This window comes from Microtus oregoni, unplaced genomic scaffold (genome assembly GCF_018167655.1).
Source record: "Microtus oregoni isolate MIOR12 unplaced genomic scaffold, Mior012 000006F_ref0000085, whole genome shotgun sequence".
NCBI classification, from domain to species: domain Eukaryota; kingdom Metazoa; phylum Chordata; class Mammalia; order Rodentia; family Cricetidae; genus Microtus; species Microtus oregoni.
In genome coordinates this window covers 56,213,405-56,231,212 of record NW_024543065.1, presented here as the reverse complement: position 1 = coordinate 56,231,212, position 17,808 = coordinate 56,213,405, and the positions used below count along the sequence as shown (strand labels likewise).

Sequence of the window (17,808 nt, the reverse complement as noted above, 5' to 3'; positions counted from 1 at the left end):
GGGAAACACTCATGTAAGCATATGTGGGGCCTTCCACCAAGAATCCAGGATCTTCATCGTATTAACTCAGGTGGTTACGTCCGTGGGCCTCCCAAACACTTAGAGCCTCACGCACAGCCAGCTGGAGACGCATACACAGCCCTCACAGGTTCACTTACAGAACAGAGAGGATTGCACATAGCCACATAGTAAAGTCACCCGAACTTCAGTTCTCCCGCTTGGGAAGACACAGAATCTTAGAATCTGTTACAGCCTCGCATCCGTGTTAACACCCCACACCGCAGAGCCACATAACACACAAAGTCAGTTCGTCTTCCAGTAGGCCTTCGCTGGGCACACAGATTGTCACTTTCAACTCCTGTCGCTCTCAGATTGGCGCCCGCAGTCACGCTCAGGATGAACCCCATCAAGCCGCCCACATAGAGTTCTTGTGTCCCTTCCCCTAAGACCCTCTCCCCCTCGATCCCTGGGAGCCAAGGGGCTGGCTTAGGGGGCGGGGCGTCCCCTCAGATATAAGGCTCCGGGATTCTGCAGCTGCGACTCCCGAGGCTGTCCCCAACCCTGTCCCCAAAAGCAATGGTCTTCCTGCAGGTGGCTCTGCTTCTCCAGACATTTATCCTGGCTCTTCTCATTCCCCAGGTCAGACTCAGCGGGATACAGAAAAGAAAGGGACAGATGGGATCGGGCAGAGACCTGGAGGTCCTAGGGAGGTTTCGTTGGGCAGACAGATGCCCAGGTCTCCGAGGTCCCCTAACCCTGTGGCCCTCTCCGTCCTAGGCACTGCCAGCCGGTGTCTTCGAGCTGCAGATTATTTCTTTTGGGCCGGGCCCAGGCCCCGGGGCCCCGAGGTCCCCCTGCAACGCCCGAGGCCCTTGCCGCCTCTTCTTCAGGGTCTGCCTGAAGCCGGGAGCCTCCCAGGAGACCGCCGAGTCCCTGTGCGCCCTAGGCGCAGCTCCGAGCACTCGTCCTGTCTACACGGAGCAGCCCAGAGCGCCAGCTGCTGCCTTGCCGCTACCCGACGGCCTCGTCCGTGTGCCGTTCCGCGATGCCTGGCCGGTGAGCCCACCCCTGCTACCCAGCCCTCCCCTCCTTCTATCCCCAGCTCCCGACACCTTCTCGTGCCCCACAACCTTAACTACCCCTGGAACCCACGTTCCCAGAACCCTCAGCACCCATCCTTGGGAATGTCTAAAAGCTGGGATTCTCATCTTTCTGTGGTTATGTATGTATGTATTTAGTTGGGGAGGGGGACACACATGTGCCACAGTGACATGTGGATATCAGAAGACAATCTGTGGGAGTCAGGTCAGTTCTGTGAGACCCAGGGACTGAACTCTCATTTCAGGCTATCATTATCTGGTGTTATCTCCTCATCCTGGCTGTCTTTGAGCTCACTGTGTTTCTGAACCTGGTCTTGAATTCTGCCTCCTACTCCACCTCCACTTCCTGAATTATAGGCATGCAATCAGCAAGCTGGGGTTGGGAGGGGGTGTCTTTGTCTTCATTCTAGATCTCCTTGCATCCAGAGATCCTCAAGTGCTTTCTTGGACTCCCCTAATCTCTCCAGTTTTCAACTTCAGTTCTGGTTGGGACCCGCCTTACCGGGTCCTGGTCAGAGTCCTCGGGCATCCGTGCAGCTTGCAGAGCTCAGAAAGGAGCAGGCCCGTATTTGGAATTTACACAAGTTTGGGCTTCACTTTTTCCATCCTCGATTTCCTCACCTGTGAGGGGGAAGCCCGGTACTTTCCTTTTGTACAGGGTCTTGCTAGGTACTCCATCCTGACCTCAAACTCGAAACCCTCCTACCTCAGCCTCCCGAGTGCTGGGGTTACAGGCTTGTGAAAACACACCTGGCACAATGACCTTTTTGAGGGACTCAATAGGTATCCGGAATGAGGCCAAAATGTTGCTGGCTCTCTTGAGTGCTCCTTTGGGAGTGTTCCTTACTCAGGCCCAAAACTGGCCTCCAGACTCCATGCCGTGTTCTGGCCTTCATGAGAGACTTCTCTGACCACTAGCCTCCATTCTTTCTCCTCTTTCTTTTCCACCCAACCAGGGCACCTTCTCCCTCATCATTGAAACTTGGAGAGAGCAGCTGGGAGAGCGGGCTGGAGGTGAGTGTCTTGCATCTTGGAACTTCGGTAGGCTGGGGCAATGTGGGGTTCAGGACAGACATGGGCTGCCTCTACGGTGGAGCATTCATGGGACTCCCAGGCCTCTGATGTCATCATAGGGATGACCTGAGATGTGGTGCTGGGATGGTGGCTCTAAATCTGTGGGCAGTTTGGGTACAGAAGAGTCCCGGAGGGTGGCTCACTGGTTGGTAGTGCTTGTTGCTCTCGTGGAGGACTGGGCTCAGTCAGTTCCCTGCATCCACGCGGTGCCTCACATCCATGTCTCTAATTCTCCAATGCTTTCTTCCTGTGCCACCTACATGCGTCCAGGTAAAATACTCATACACATAAACTAAATAAATCTATTTAAGGGTCCTAATGGTAGCAACGGTACAGGTTGAGCATCTCTGATCCAAAAATGAGACATCTAAAATGCTCCAAAATCCATTTATTTAAACTTTTTTCTTTCTTTGTTTGTTGTTGTTTTTGTTTTTGTTTTTTTTTGTTTTTTTTTTGTTTTTTGAGACAGGGTTTCTCTGTAGCTTTAGAGCCTGTCCTAGAACTAGCTCTTGTAGACCAGGCTGGTCTTGAACTCACAGAGATCCACCTGCCTCTGCCTCCTGAGTGCTGGGATTAAAGGCATGCGCCACCACCGCCCGGCCATTTATTTGATCTTATTTTTTGTAATGTATGCTAGGCATGGATTTTACCATTGAGCCTTGCCCCCAGCCCCTCACTGGTAAATTTTAGGCACACTACTTGGCCCTGATTTTGTATTTGAAACAAATGTCTCCTTTAGCCCAGGACAGCCTCAAAATGGCCATATAACCTAAGTGGTCTTGAATTAATCCCCCCCCCCATCAACCTCCCAAGTGCTAGGATTACAGGAATTGTCACCACTGTGCTGGGCTTAAATTTTAAGTCTTTTTCTTGAAATGGGTTCTAGAATAATGTAGACAGACCTTGAACTCACTGTATATCCCAGGCTGTCCTGGAATTCACCGTTTTCCTGCCTCAGCCTCCTTAGTGCTGATGTTATAACACGAGCCACCGCTTCGGGCTTGTCGCTTCCCAGCTTTCTAGATAAAGTTACTCTATTGATACCAGGCCTTGGACCATCCGTCTGGTCGACCTTTTGCTCTTTTTGAGACGTCTACTGGGATTACAGGCGTGAGCAGAACCACTACAAACTGGAAGACCATGCAGGGGCGCTATGACCTCACTTCCGGAGGCGTCCCTAGCTATTGATGTTACAAGATGTTAAAAGTCTCCTATTTTAATATTCAAGCATTCTGGGACAAATATGGGTGTAATTTGGTTTCTGAGAAACTTGTTATCCTGACACTAGATGAAGTGTGACATGCAGGCTCCTGGGTGCATTATGGAAGGGGGCAGGCATGCCTACTAAGGAGAGCATCTAGCCTTCATCTCTCAAGGAACTCCCAGGGTTAGACAAGGAAGGATGGGTATTCTCTGAGTCCCAGCGCCCTCCATTCTCTCCGCAGGACCCGCCTGGAACCTGCTAGCACGTGTGGCCGGCCGCAGACGCCTGGCAGCTGGGGGTCCGTGGGCCCGTGATGTGCAGCGTGCTGGCGCATGGGAATTGCACTTCTCCTACCGTGCACGCTGCGAGCCCCCTGCTGTAGGAGCCGCCTGCGTGCGCCTGTGCCGCTCGCGCAGTGCCCCCTCGCGGTGTGCCCCGGGACTGCTCCCCTGTGTGCCCTTTCCAGAAGAGTGCGAAGCCCCACGTGAGTCCCTCTGGGTGGCGTGGCCCGCACTCTCTCCTGCCCTTCTTGTTTAAGCGAGGATCCCAGTCCCCTCCCACATCTCATCCATATCCTTCAGGGAACCGAGGGCCCTGGTTCTCAGCCTGCTCTAGCATTCACATCATGTTCTCTCTACCTCTCCTCTGCTTCCTCAGCCATATGTCGAGAGGGCTGCAGCCCTGAGCACGGCTATTGTGAAGAGCCTGATGAATGCCACTGCCTAGAGGGCTGGACTGGACCCCTCTGCACTGTCCCTGTCTCCACCAGCAGCTGCCTGAACTCCAGGGTCCCAGGTCCTGCCAGCACTGGGTGCCTTTTACCTGGACCTGGGCCCTGTGATGGGAACCCATGTGCCAACGGGGGCAGTTGTAGCGTCAGTATCTCTTTCCGACTTCATCTTGATTTACAACTCCGTGTGTGTGTGTGTGTGTGTGTGTGTGTGTACATGCGCACATGTGCATGAAGACCAGTATCTTTATCACTCTCCACTTAATTTCTTGAGACAGGGTCTCCCAGTGAGCACAGAGGGGGCCCGGGCCAGGTTTCTGTCTCTATCCTTCAGTACTGCTGGAATTACAGATGTGCGCCGCCAAGTCCTCTTTTCACGTGGGTGCTTGGGGTCTGACCTCAAGTCCCCATGTTGCCACAGAAATCATTTACCTCCTGAACCACCTCCTCAGTGCCCCCTCCCAGTCAGGGTCTCACTGGCTGGCCTGGAACTCACTTTGTGGACCTGGCAGGTCTTGAACTCATGGAGAGCCTAATGAGCACTGGGGTTAAAGGGGTGTGCTATCACCTCTGGCAAACCCACCCACACCGATGTCTTTGAGATAGGTTCTAGCAATGTAACCCTGACAAGAACTTTGAGTAGCTCAGGCTGGCCCAGAACTAATTTTTCTGCCTTAGCACCTTGATTGCTAGGATTACAGGTGCGTATCACGTGTCACCATGTCTGACAGGAGTAGAACTTTTTACAGATCTCCCCCTCTCTGGGCTCTGTAACATTGCAGCCTGCGAGGTTGCAATCCCAGCCAGGTAGCAGCAATCTGGGAAGCCTTCCTGGCGGTGTCTTGCCTGCATCTTAGACCTTAAAGTAGGTTAGGGTATGAGAATGTTATTGAAGAGCAAAGCGTGGGCAGTGTGGTGTAACAAGGTGTGTGAGTGGCAATAACGGAGCGCGGTGGGGCCGCTGTGAGTTGAAGGTTTGGCATGGGACACATATGGCGGGTGGAGGCATCGGACAGCTCATCCTGAGGACTACCCAAGGCTGGACCATAGGCGGCAACTAGAGATGGCAGGCTAGGAAAGAGCATGAGGGAGCAAAGGAACAGAGCTGGGAAGGAGGATGCCTTGAGAGTAGAATCCCGCGGGCTTTCTGATGCTGATTGTAGGTGAGACACCGAGACTCAGATTACAGAGAAAGAATGGGAGAAGGGAGCTCAAAGAGCCTTCATTGCTGGAGATATCGCCACTAGAATTTCCCGAGGAGGGGCTGGAGGCGTGGGCCAATAGAGGAAGGCCTGCCTAGAATCCTCCAATAAGGAGCTGGGGGTGTGACTCAGCAGAAGCGCAGTTGCCCACTGTCCACCAGTGCGGGTTTGGGGTCTTGGCTCAGGAGTCGTCAAGTGCCTTTTTAACATTCAAGAGGCCCAGAGTTTAATCCAAGAAGTCTTGTGGGGAAACGAGGACTGTAGCTCGGTTTCTGATCCTTGCCTTGCACATGGAGGGTGCTGAGTTTGGTCTTCGAGGAGGGGCAGGAAAGAAGCCTTCCTAGGGGAAGGCTCACCCTTGTAATCCCAGCAGTTGGGACTCCGAGCATCCTGAGTTCCAGGCCATCCTGGGCTCCTGCCTTTCATGGGGGAAGTGGGCATAGAGCTGGTGTGTGTGTGTGTGTGTGTGTGTGTGTGTGTGTGTGTGTGTATGAGTGGCCACAGCGGGTGGGTGTTGTGTGGTAGACGCAGGTCTGGTGGGAACAGCTTGCTTCCTGGGCTTCCAGAGCCTCCCACAGTCTGGGATTCCACATGCAGAATACAGTATGGAGTAGATTGAAGGGCATGCGAGCGGCACTCGTGGGGACGTCCTGTACCGTGGGACTTGGGGCTGGACAAAGAGCCACCCACAGTGGTTAAGGAGAAGGAAGGGATTTGGCTCCAAGGAGCCTCCTGCCCAAAGCCAACTTCTCTCCCTTCAGGAAACCTCCGGTTCCTTTGAATGTACCTGTCCCCGGGGATTCTATGGGCTTCGATGTGAGGTGAGCGGGGTGACATGCGCAGATAGACCCTGCTTCAATGGCGGCTTGTGTGTTGGTGGCGAAGAACCTGACTCTGCATATGTCTGTCATTGCCCGCCTGGTTTCCAAGGCTCCAACTGTGAGAAGAGGGTGGACCGGTGTAGCCTGCAGCCATGTCAGAATGGTGAGGTGGGGAAGCCAGAGTGGCCAGTGGTGTGGAGAGGGATGAGGATATAGAGTTGGGGGAGGGGGTCGGAGTGGGGTCTCTGCATGGCTCAGATGGGGTGGGAATCCTGCCTCTATGTGGCCCTAAGTCCTCGGGACCTGACCCTTCTCCCTCTACCTAGTCCATTCTTCAGCGGGCAGAATGGTCAGCTCATATATTTGTTGAGAATTTACTGTCTGTCAGGCCTTGACTTAGGCATTGAGGATGTAGCAGAGAGGGAAGGCCAAACCCCTGCGGGTTTTGGAGCTGATAGGATAGATGGTGTGCTTAGCTTGTTGTGGATCAGGAGTGAGGGCAGTGTGTGAGTATGGAGAGATAAGGTCCGGCACATGACGGCGGGGGGGTGGGGGGGGCTGGGGATCTGATGGGAAGGTGCTCTCTCTCTCGCCCCCCCCCCCCCCTTTTTGGTTTTTCGAGACAGGGTTTCTCTGGGTAGCCCTAGCTGTCCTGGAACTAGCTCTGTGGAACAGACTGGCCTTGAACTCACAGAGATCCACTTACCTCTGCCTCCCAAATGCAGGGATTAGAGGTACCGCCCTGCGGGAAGGTGCTCTCTTGTTTTTCCTTTGAGTGAGGTGGAGCCACCAGAAGATTCTAGAGAACCCTGGTTTGACAGATGTATTACTGATTAGATGAGGCTGCGTTGGGCCTATAACTCTAGCACTCTAGAAAGAAGGCAGAGGCGGGAGGAGCACGAGTTCAAGATTATTCTGGGCTATATAACGAGCTCCATGCAGCACGGACTGCATGGCCATCTCGAAGAACCCAAAACCAAATAAAGGGTTAAATGAGACCATGACATGTAAACAGTCTGGTAGATATGGTGATGCCAAAATACGGTTTGCAGCTGAGCATGGTTGCATAGTTTTGTTTTGCTTTTTAAAAATTTATGTATTATGTATACCCATGCCAGAAGAGGGCACCAGACCTCATTATAGATAGTTGTGAGCCACTGTATGGTTGCTGGGAACTGGATTTAGGACCTCTGGAAGAACAGTCGGTGTTCTTAACCTCTGAGCCAGTCCACATGGTTGCGTAGTTGAACACTCCAGAGGCTGTGTCAGAGGATCATAAGTTCAAAGTTAGCCTGAGTTAATATTCAAATCCATTGTTTCCTTTGGAATGAGTGACAGGAGGGACAGGACTAGACTCTGCCCTTTGGCAAGTACCACCAGTTGCCTTCTCTCAGGGGCTCCTCCTTTGCCCACTAAACTCAAGAGAGAGGCTCAGGGCACCGTGGCTCTGGGCTGAACCGAAGGTAAGGGCCTATGAACCGACAGAGACCTGAAGGAAAAGAAGGCGGTAGAGGGGAGAAAAGGAAGGAGTGAGGACTAGGCAGAAGCAGTCTTGGGCAACCTTGCTTGGTGGCCTGCACCTGTAACCCCCGCATTTGTCCAACTACATATTAAGACCTGTTCAAAATTTGAGGCCAGTTGATTCAAGGACGTGGCTCTTGAGACGGGAACTTACAAAGTCTGGTCAAAGAGAGAGCAGAAGGGCGGGAGGGGACCCGCGGACGCTGACACCGCTTCCCTGCAGGTGGCCTCTGCCTGGACCTGGGCCACGCGCTGCGCTGCCGCTGTCGCGCAGGCTTCGCGGGGCCGCGCTGCGAGCACCACCTGGACGACTGCGCAGGCCGCGCCTGTGCCAACGGCGGCACGTGCGTGGAGGGCGGCGGCGGCGGCGCGCGGCGCTGCTCGTGCGCACTGGGCTTCGGCGGGCGCGACTGTCGGGAACGCGCTGACCCCTGCGCCTCTCGCCCCTGCGCACACGGAGGCCGTTGCTACGCCCACTTCTCCGGCCTCGTCTGCGCCTGCGCGCCCGGCTACATGGGCGTGAGATGCGAGTTCTCGGTGCGCCTCGACGGTGCGGACGGGGTGCCCACGGTCCCGCGGGGCCTGAGGCAGGCAGACCCACAGCGCTTCCTTCTGCCTCCTGCCTTGGGGCTGCTGGTGGCTGCGGGCTTGGCCGGCGCCGCCCTCTTGCTTGTCCATGTGTGTCGCCGAAGCCCTGCCCGGGATCCGGGGACTCGCTTGCTGTCTGGGACCCGGGAGCCTTCAGTCCACACGCTGCCCGATGCACTCAACAATCTGAGGATACAAGATGGTGCTGGGGGCGGCCCCAGGTGAGGACGGCAAACTTTGTCACTGTGGCCAGTTCTATTGTCCTGATTCCTTGATGCATCTTCCCGATTGGACCCTCTTACCCCGATGTTCTAGTCTTCTTCTGATGGGGTCATTGCAGAATTTCCCCTTGCCAATCTGTGATTCCCCTCTTTAATGGGTGCAGAAAACAAAGAGAACTCATGGGGTCTGAGTGGTCCCTGCCTTCTCTCCTCCCACAGTTCTGCTGACTGGAATCACCCTGAAGACGGAGACTCTCGATCCATTTATGTCATACCGGCCCCTTCCATTTATGCTCGAGAGGTAGTTGAGTCCCAGGTTCTCATGCTCCAGGCCTTGGGCACTTGGCTCGGAGGCTGTCCCCTGCCATGTGTCTTTTCTAATGCTTCTTTCTCATTTTGTTTCTTTTCAGGCATAATACGGCCCCTTCTCTGTCATCGCCTGGAGATGGAGCCCGAATGTTTTTGTTTGTTTTGTGGTGTCCAGTCTCTACCCCCACTCACACACACACTGACTGGAGGCTGGAAAGTGTGTTTGGGAGGACTTTGCGGTTGGAAGTTGTATATAATGCTTATTTATAACCTAATTTTTCTCATCTCCCAAGAGGCATTTATATAAAGGCTCTTATTTCGATCTACTACGTCAGGCTGAGAACTTTGTTTTTGATGTTGGAACTAAGGAAGAGAGATGTCTCGTAAGGAGAATAATAGAATTGCTTTGGTTTTGTTTCTTGTTTTGTTTTTTCTCCAGACAGGGCTTCTCTGTGTAGCAGCTGGCTGTCCTGGAACTTGCCCTGTAGACCAGGCTGGCCTCGAACTCAGAGGTCCACCTGCCTCTGCCTCTGAGTACTGGGATTAAAGGCATGTGACACCATGCTGGGCGACTTATTTTTTGTTTTGTTTTTAGATCGAGACAGGATGCTATGGCTTGGAATCTGTAAACTAGCATTTCTCAACGTGTGGGTCAAGACCCCCTTAGGGGTCATATGAACCTTTCTCAAGGTCACACATCAAATATACTGCATATCAGATATTTACATTATAATCCATAACAGTAGCAAAATTACGGCTATGAAGTAGCAATGAAATAATTTTATGGTTGGGGTCACCACATGAGGAACTGTACTGAAGGGTCACAGCATTAGGGAAATTGAGGACCACTGAATTGTGAGCCAAACTAGCATCAAATTTGCAGCAGCTTCCTGACTTCTGGTTCATGCATACTGGGAATTAGAGGCATGTGCGCCCACTCTGGGCTAGCCTTGGCCCTTTGATAGAAAGGTTTACCAGACGTTAGGCTCATGGTTATGGTGCAGCACAGGGAAGGACAGATTGAAATCAGCCAAGGAAGTCTGCTTTGGGTCATAGGCTTTCATCCCAACACTTGGGAGGCAGAGGCAGGTGGATCGCTGTGTTTTCAAGGCCTCTCTGGTCTTAGCAATTTCCAGGCCAGCCAGGGCTACAATAGTGAGACCCTGTTTCCTGTCTCAGGACAAAGGGGAAAAAAAGGTGGAGATAAGAGGATCATAAGTTCAAGGCCAGCCTAAGGTATATAGCAAGAATATTTCTCAAAGACAACAGAAAGCAAATCAAAACAAAAAGTAAACATAAAACTCAACCAATTAGGAGAAGGGTATGGGCCAGGATCCAGCTGAGTTCCCAGCACAAACATCTGGGTGCCCTCGCTGGTGGATCCATGGACTGCGGGTGTGATAATGGATATGGAATACTGCACAGTGGGAAGCACACCTTCATCCTGGAGCCCAGAGCTTCCAAGGGATCCTGGTCAGGCAGCCACGGGTTAATTGCCCTCCCAAGGCTGAGCTAACAGAGTGTGGCCCAAGCTCTCACCATCATCCACATTATCATTGGCTGTCTGGTACATGTTCCCTACTCTACCCCCACCTATCAGGACTATGTTCCCTGGCTTAGATATACTGCCTCAAAGCCAAGGGCAAAGACTGACATCTTTTAGGGTATCAACAGGGTGATATGTATCCTGAGTTTTTTATATGTACCTGAAAGTGACCTTGAACTTTTGATTTGCTTGCCCCTGAGTGCTGGGACTACAGCCAGGACTAGGGCTTGAACCCAGGACATTGTAAATGCTATGAAAACTCTACCAACTGGCCACATCCTCTATCAAAACATTCTTCTGTGATTCCCACGGCCTCAGAGTGAGGTCTTTCTTGCTTACACTGTACTGTCCCTGGCTCCAATCCCTGCCACCTCTGGTTTTCGCCTACAAAAACCCAAACCCATCCCCTTTTTTCCTGCAAGTGGTTGTGGAATATTAGTTTAAGATGTGTTACATTCTTTATGCTGTGGAATATTTGTTCAATGATGCGAAGATGTATTGCATTTTTTTATGTTGCATTTGTTTAACTCTGTGAAGCTGTGTTACTTTGCCTGTCTAAAACACCTATTGGTCTAATAAGGAGCTGAACAGCCAATAGCAAGGCAGAGAGAATGAATAGGAGGAGAAAAAGAAGGGGGAGAAGTGAGAGAAGGAGAGGATACTAGGGGCCACACAGCTACACAGAGTAAGAAGGAAAGACATAAATAAAGGTAAAAAAAAAAAAAAGCCAGAGGCAAAACGTAGTTAAAGAGAAATGGGATAATTTAAGAAAAGCTGGCTAAGCCGGGCGGTGGTGGCGCACGCCTTTAATCCCAGCACTCGGGAGGCAGAGGCAGGCGGATCTCTGGGAGTTCGAGACCAGCCTGGTCTACAAGAGCTAGTTCCAGGACAGGCTCCAAAACCACAGAGAAACCCTGTCTCGAAAAACCAAAAAAAAAAAAAAAAAAAAAAAAAAAAAAAAAAAAGAAAAGCTGGCTAGAAGCAAGCCAAGCTAAGGCTGAGCATTCATAAGAAAGAATAAGTCTCTGTATTTTTTGGAGAGCTGGGCAGTAGGGCCCGGAGAGTGAAAACAAAACCAAACCCCCAACCACAGCAAGCTCCCTCCCACCTTTTTTTTTATTCTCACCAACTCTGGTTGCACAAGCATTTATTGATCTAGGTCTTGTTCTAGGAGCTGGGGATACAGCATGAAGACAGGTCCTCACTTTGACAACTTTCAGGGACCCTTCCCAGGGAGCTGAAAACACAGGACTTGGGCATCCACGACCTGGTGTGAGAATGGTGGCTGCTCCTGGTTCTGTGTAAATTGCATTGTTTGTGTGGGGCGTTGCTATTTCTCTCCGGATCTTGGAGCTGTAACCTGTCTTCAGAGATCCTCTCTGATCCTGTAGACCTGTGCTTCCTCTCTGGGATCGTGATCTTGTTAACCTCCTCCCCTGCTCTGCAGGCTTTAGGCTGTCACTCTTTGATACTGGGTGTGGCTCCTATCTTGGGCTGGAAGCAGGGTTGGCGGAGATGCTCGGTGCTGGGAATCCCCAGCGCAAAGGGGGCACTTAACACTTAAAGGTCGTAGCGGCTAAACGCAGGAAAGTCAGCGGAGCCAAGCTCCGGCGGCGGGGTGTGTGTGTGTGTGTGTGTGTGTGTGTGTGTGTGTCCGCAGGTGCTGGGAACCGAGCAGGGGCGGGGCCTGTTCGGAGAGATCGGGAGGCAGAACCGCCTCTCAGACCCAGAGCCCTGTGTCTGACTGGAAACCGGTGTGTAACGGTTCCTGCTTGTGGTTGCTTCCGTTTTAGAACCCTGGGGTGCGAATGTTCTTCCCGTTCAAGGATCAGGGCAAAGCGGGACTCTCAGCTTAGGGTACCCGGGTCTCACCTGGTCACCATGAATAACCAGGCGCGGAAGCCCGCTCCCTCCCCAGCCCGGGCCAACACCCCTTCCCGGACACCGACTCCCATCCGAACCGCTACCCCAGTCAGAGTCTCGAACCCGGCTCATAACTCGACTCCGGTCCGAACTTCCACCCGGGCCCCGGTCTCGACCATGGCCCACAATCCGAGTCCGATCCGAACCTCCACCCCGGTCCGAGTTCCTGCCCAGGTCCCGACCCCTCCTCCAATCCGGTTTCCAACCCCAGCTCCAACTCATGCTCCAGCCCGGTCCCCAGCACCGGTGCCGACCCCAGCACCAGTGCGAACCCCAGCACCGGTGCGACCCCCAGCACCGGTGCGACCCCCAGCACCGGTGCGACCCCCAGCACCTGTCAGAGCTCCCAAACTAGCCCGGGAGTCCTTGCCGAACTCGGCCTCACCCGTGGTTCAGCCCTCTTCTTCCAGGCATGAGAGCTCCCTCTCGAAGGGTCCCACACTCACTCAAAAGGAGGAATCCTCGACCCACATCCCAGCGGAGGGCATCCAGGATCCCTTTCCGGTGCTCACTGCCGTGGCCTCCAAGACACTGGGCTCCACCCATCAGTTAGACGCCAAGGCCTCCAGTACATCGGGCCCCACTCCGGGCCCCATCTCTGCACTACAGTTCTTTACCACCCAGCTAAAGGAGGACCCTGCTCTGGGTCGGATCCCCACAATTTCCCCATCACCCAGCTTCATCTCCACCAAGGCGGTCCCCTCGACCAGCGACAACTCCCCAGCGGCCAACAGAATTTTGATTCGTGTGACTTACTGGTGAGCGGCTCCCCCGACCCGTGACAGCTGAAGCGGGCAGCTGCTGGGCTCTGGGCATGTATGTGCAGGCCAGGTGTGCCCTAGGCAGGGAGGCAGATTCGCAGTTCTGACTTCCACCTGTCTGTCCCTTTGAGGTTAGAAGGCTTTGTTCAGTTCCCCACCCTGGCTCTCAGCTGCCTTATTCACGCCCACACAGCTCCTGGGATTCGTTCACTCATTCTCTCTCATTTGCATGTTTACTGTCTTTGGGCTTCATTCCTTCTCTCCTATTCCTTCAAACGTTTGTGTGAGTGACTCTGAGCTGCATGCGTTCTCCTTTAGCCAATCGCTGCTGGGCATTTCCCACCTGGCAGTCAGAATTCCTTGATCTGGGGCTGGAAGGATGGTTCAGTGGTTAAGAGCACTAACTCTTCTTCTAGAGGTCCTGAGTTCAATTCCCAGCAACCACATGGTGGCTCACAACCATCTGTAATGAGATCTGGTACCCTCTTCTGGGGTGCAGGTACACATGCAGGCAGAATACTGTATATGTAATAAATAAATAATCTTTAAAAAAAAAAGAATTCCTTGATCTGCAGGAGTCCTCCCTCTCGACTTCATGCCTGCTTCTTCGTTCCTTCCTTCCTATGATTCATTTGACTGCATGCACTCTTATTCTATTCTATTCTATTTATTCATTTATTTGAGACAGGGTTTCACTGTAGCTTTGGAGCCTGTCCTGGAACTAGCTCTTGTAGACCAGGCTGGCCTCGAACTCCCAGAGATCCGCCTGCCTCTGCCTCCCGAGTGCTGGGATTAAAGGTGTGTGCCACCACCGCCCGGCTTGCACTCCCATCCATTCATCCATTCTTATGATTTGTAGTAGCACTGAGCTTCATTTATCTACTCTCATTCATCCAGCATTTGCATGGTTGCTGGCTCTAAACTGCGTTCTCATTCATTAATTCCTTCATCCATTCATTTTCATTCATCTATTCATCTATTGATCCCCAGGACTCTGAGGGTCCTGCCTGGTCCACTGGTGCTGGACATGGTCTGCTGAGCCCCCTCACTTACTGCTGGTTCCCGAGCTGGCCAGGCAGTAGTGGGGCAGCTGGGAAGCAAGAACTGGGGAGTCTGGATGCTGCCTCAGGCTCAAGCAGTGACCTGGGACTGGGTTGAATAGGACCTGCTCAGGGCGGTCTTCCCAGTGCCTCTCCACGCCCTGTTCCTTCCTCTGGCTCTGCCAGCCTTTCCTGTCAGCTCATTTCGACTCTTCCCGCCCCACAGCGTTTCATTGTCTCATTCTCCTCTTGACATGCTTGCCTCCCTCCAGCTCTCTCCCTTCTCTCCCATGTCTCCCTGTCTCGAAAAACAAAACAACAAAGCAAAAAGCCCAATGAGAAGGGTTCTGTAGCTGGACAAGGTGGGGGAGAAGGGAAGGAGGGTGGGGACAGTCACATAGCCACTCAGGGATTAGGAGGAGGATGGCGGTTTTTCCCTGAGATGGTACCTGGGTGGGTGGGGGATATGCTATAGGCGGGTCAGGGACGGGGTCTGACTCAGGCTCACTGCTGCTATGGTGTCTCCCTTATCTCTCTCCTCCTCCCCCTCCTTCTGCTTCCAGTGGCCTCTGAAGCTATGGCCTTCGGGTGAGTCTTTTCTTCTTCAGAACGTAAGGGAACATGCGATGTGAAGACTGGAAGGGGGTCCGTTTCCTATCCTGTGACCCCCATGACCCCATGACCTCATCTTTTCCCTCTCAGTTCATTCTTCTGAAAAAGACCCTGGAGCATCACTTTCCAAACCTTCTGGACTTTGTAAGTGTGCTGGTGCCCTGGGGAGAAGGAGTGGCCAGGGTTCCCAGGCCCCTGACCAGAGGAGCTCTCAGCCTCCTCCACCCCTCGCTACATTCCCTCGCCAAGAGTGTGCTGGGGTCCTGGGGAGTGGTCAGGGTTCGCAGACCCTGATGGTTCAGAGGAGCCTCTCAGCCTCCTCCACCGCTACATTTCCTCGCCAGGAGGAGGAAAGAGCTACCGAGAAAACAGGGGAGTTTGAAGTGTTTGTGGACGGGAAGCTAGTCCATTCCAAGAAGGTGATTCTGGGCGAGGGGGCTGAACAGGGTCAGAGAATGGGGTTGGGGGTACTGGGAGGTTGGAATCCCATCTGGACTCTTTCTCCTCTGCACCCAGAAAGGCGATGGGTTTGTGGATGAAACCGGTCTGAAGAAACTCATGGGTATTATCGATGAGGAGATCAAGAAAAGGTAGCAGCAGTAGTGAAGATGAGCGAGGTGCACTGGAGGCCGGGGGAGGCATGGAGGTGAGAGCAGGGGGCAGCAACCAGGCTGCTCCAGCTCTGCCGGCCCTCACCCTAAAATCGCGGCGCAGCACTTCTTTTTATTTTACATTGGGGGGCACACGAATGTCGAGGCATAGATGTGGAGGTCAGAGGACATCGTGTAGGAGTGGGTTCTCTTCCTCCACAGTGTGGTTTCTGGGGATTGAACTCAGGTCACCAAACTTGGCAACAAGCACCTTTATTCGTTGAGCATTGTGGTCAGCCTCCCATTCCCCCTTTGAGACAGTCTGTTTAGCCCAGGCTGTCCTAGAAGCCACTGTGTAGCTCAGGCTGCCCTTGAACTCCCAGCAATCCTCTTGCCTCAGCCTCTTAGGTTTTGGGATTACAGATCTGAGCTATCCCTTCCAGCCCTTCAACTCTTGACACCCTCACCCCAGTTTTTTTGAGGCAGGGAATCATGTAGCTCAGGATGGCCTCAAATGCTTTGAAGCTGAGAATGACCTTCAGCTGCTGGTCCACAGCCTGTGTCTCCCTGTTTCTGGGAATTACAGGTGTGCCCGCCACTCCCAGTTCCTTAGGTTGGGGAGTGAAGCCAGAGCCCTGGCCCTGTGTGTAGACAAGCATTCTGCCGGCTGCACCACACCCTCACCCCTCTTTGCCTCCTTCTTCCTGTCTCCTCAGTGCTGGGGACTGACCTGGGCCTCACACCCGAGGCGAGTGCTATACCACGGAGCTGCAGCCATTGCCCCTCTCCCTTTGTTTCTCTGTGGCTTTGGAGCCCGTCTTGGAACTCACTCTGTAGACCAAGCAGGCCTCGCACTCACAGAGATCCACCTGCCTCTGCCTCCTGAGTGCTGGGGTTAAAGGCATGTGCCATCACCGCCCTTTTTTCCCCTTTCTTATTTTGAGATAGGTTCCTCCTCAAATTACCCAGGCTACTCTTGGGTTTGCAATCCTGCCCCCTTACCATTAGCTTGGGTGACAGTCCAGCAACACTAAGCTTGGCTTGTCAATGAGATCATGGAGACAGTTCCACGAGAGGACTCCCAGAGTGATGGGTAATCTCCCTCATTCTTTCCTCCTCCTCTGAGCCTAGATTTTCCTATTTATTCTCTCTGCCTCCCAGCCTGGTCTATCCTTCCTCTGCCTGCCTAGCAATTGGCCATTTTATTAGACCAACCAGGTGTCTTAGGCAGGCAAGGGGAAAGAAATGCTAAACAAATGTAACACACTTTCACATAGTCAAAGTTATATTCTGTAGCATAAACAAATGGAACACATATTTACCCAGTTAAAATAATATTCCATGCCAGGTGGTGGTAGCACATGTCTTTAATCCCAGCACTTGGGAGGCAGAGGCAAGTGGATCTCTGTGAGTTAGAGGCCAGCCTGGTCTACAGAGTGAGTTCCAGGACAGGCTCCAAAGCTACAGAGAAACCTTGTCTCCAAAAACAAAAACAAAAACAAAAAAATAGGGTGAGGGTGGGGGCTGGAGAGATGGCTCAGGGGTTAAGCACTGGGTGGTTCTTGTGGAGGACCCAGTTTCTCCCCAGCACCCACACTGGTGGCTCACAACCATCTGTAACTCCAGTTCCAGGGGATCCAGCATCTTCTTCTGGCTTCTCCAGGTGCTAGGCATGCATATGGTGCACAAACATATGTACCAGGAAACATACATATAAAAAAATAAGTGAATCTGAACAAAAATAAGGAAGAGTGAGAGAAAAGAGATTTGACATCGTCCTCTGGCCTCTATATGTATGTGCACAGGCACACAGCACGTGTACCCATACACAGGCACACATACACCAACATGCCAACTACAAAAGGGCTGTTGATGTAGCTCACTCGTAGACTGCTTGCCTAGTGTGCACAAAGCCATGGATTTGATCCCCAGCACCATATAAAGGTAGTGCAGGCCTGTGCTGGGGAGGTGGAGGGAGGAGGTTCTGTGACCCGAGTTCATCTGTACTATATACATACACACTTGTATATGGACTATATATATACTGATCACACACATATATGGCCTATAATATACCTATACACATACAGACTCTCTCTATATACATATATAAGTGTATATATATATAGAGAACTACATATATGAACTATATATATGGACTCAGTAACGCCATCCACAGACTGCCTTAGAACACTAAGCCTTACTGAAACACTTATATTGTATGGGGAATTTTACTGTTTTGTTTTTCTTCCCATCTCAGGAACCTCAGCGGGATGATGAGAAGGGCTGAAATGCTCCCAAACCAGGTCCTTTTCTGATGGTGGCTGGGGCTTAGGCGGGGTTGGGGAAAGTAAAGAGAATATAATCTGTTTCCCTGTGTTGGCCTCTGACAATGTCCATTGTCACCATGCTCCACCTGAGGTCTGTGCCAGTCACCTGCTACTGTGCTCTTAGCATCTCCCCCATTGGTCCACCACAGAGCATGGGAGGAAGGATGGGAAGGTTCACGCGAAGGCTTGGTCCCCAGGCTGGGCTGCTGCTTGTGGTGCATGCGTGCACATGCGCG

General features: G+C 52.6%; 2 protein-coding genes across 2 annotated transcripts; both read left to right on the top strand.

Annotated features, from left to right (window-relative positions):
- Positions 1 to 522: 522 nt before the first annotated feature.
- On the top strand, positions 523 to 9,172 carry Dll3 (delta like canonical Notch ligand 3). Its single transcript, XM_041654398.1, has 9 exons — positions 523 to 639; positions 778 to 1,056; positions 2,057 to 2,114; positions 3,620 to 3,862; positions 4,036 to 4,253; positions 6,072 to 6,294; positions 7,876 to 8,461; positions 8,681 to 8,762; positions 8,872 to 9,172. The coding sequence occupies exons 1-9, from the start codon at positions 577 to 579 to the stop codon at positions 8,875 to 8,877; spliced, it is 1,758 nt and encodes a 585-aa protein (XP_041510332.1). The 5' UTR covers positions 523 to 576; the 3' UTR covers positions 8,878 to 9,172.
- Positions 9,173 to 12,025: 2,853 nt separating this feature from the next.
- On the top strand, positions 12,026 to 15,246 carry Selenov (selenoprotein V). Its single transcript, XM_041653258.1, has 5 exons — positions 12,026 to 12,997; positions 14,604 to 14,628; positions 14,743 to 14,796; positions 14,997 to 15,071; positions 15,169 to 15,246. Exons 1-5 carry the CDS (start codon positions 12,198 to 12,200, stop codon positions 15,244 to 15,246), a joined length of 1,032 nt encoding a protein of 343 aa, XP_041509192.1. The 5' UTR covers positions 12,026 to 12,197.
- The last annotated feature ends 2,562 nt before the right edge of the window (positions 15,247 to 17,808 follow it).

Bases quoted from the DNA above. Each gene is read 5' to 3' on its own strand.
- Dll3 (XM_041654398.1), top strand. From the start codon at position 577: ATGGTCTTCCTGCAGGTGGCTCTGCTTCTCCAGACATTTATCCTGGCT. The intron at 1,057-2,056 runs GTGAGCCCACCC...CCACCCAACCAG, and splicing joins CGTTCCGCGATGCCTGGCCG to GGCACCTTCTCCCTCATCAT. The intron at 3,863-4,035 runs GTGAGTCCCTCT...CTGCTTCCTCAG, and splicing joins AGAAGAGTGCGAAGCCCCAC to CCATATGTCGAGAGGGCTGC.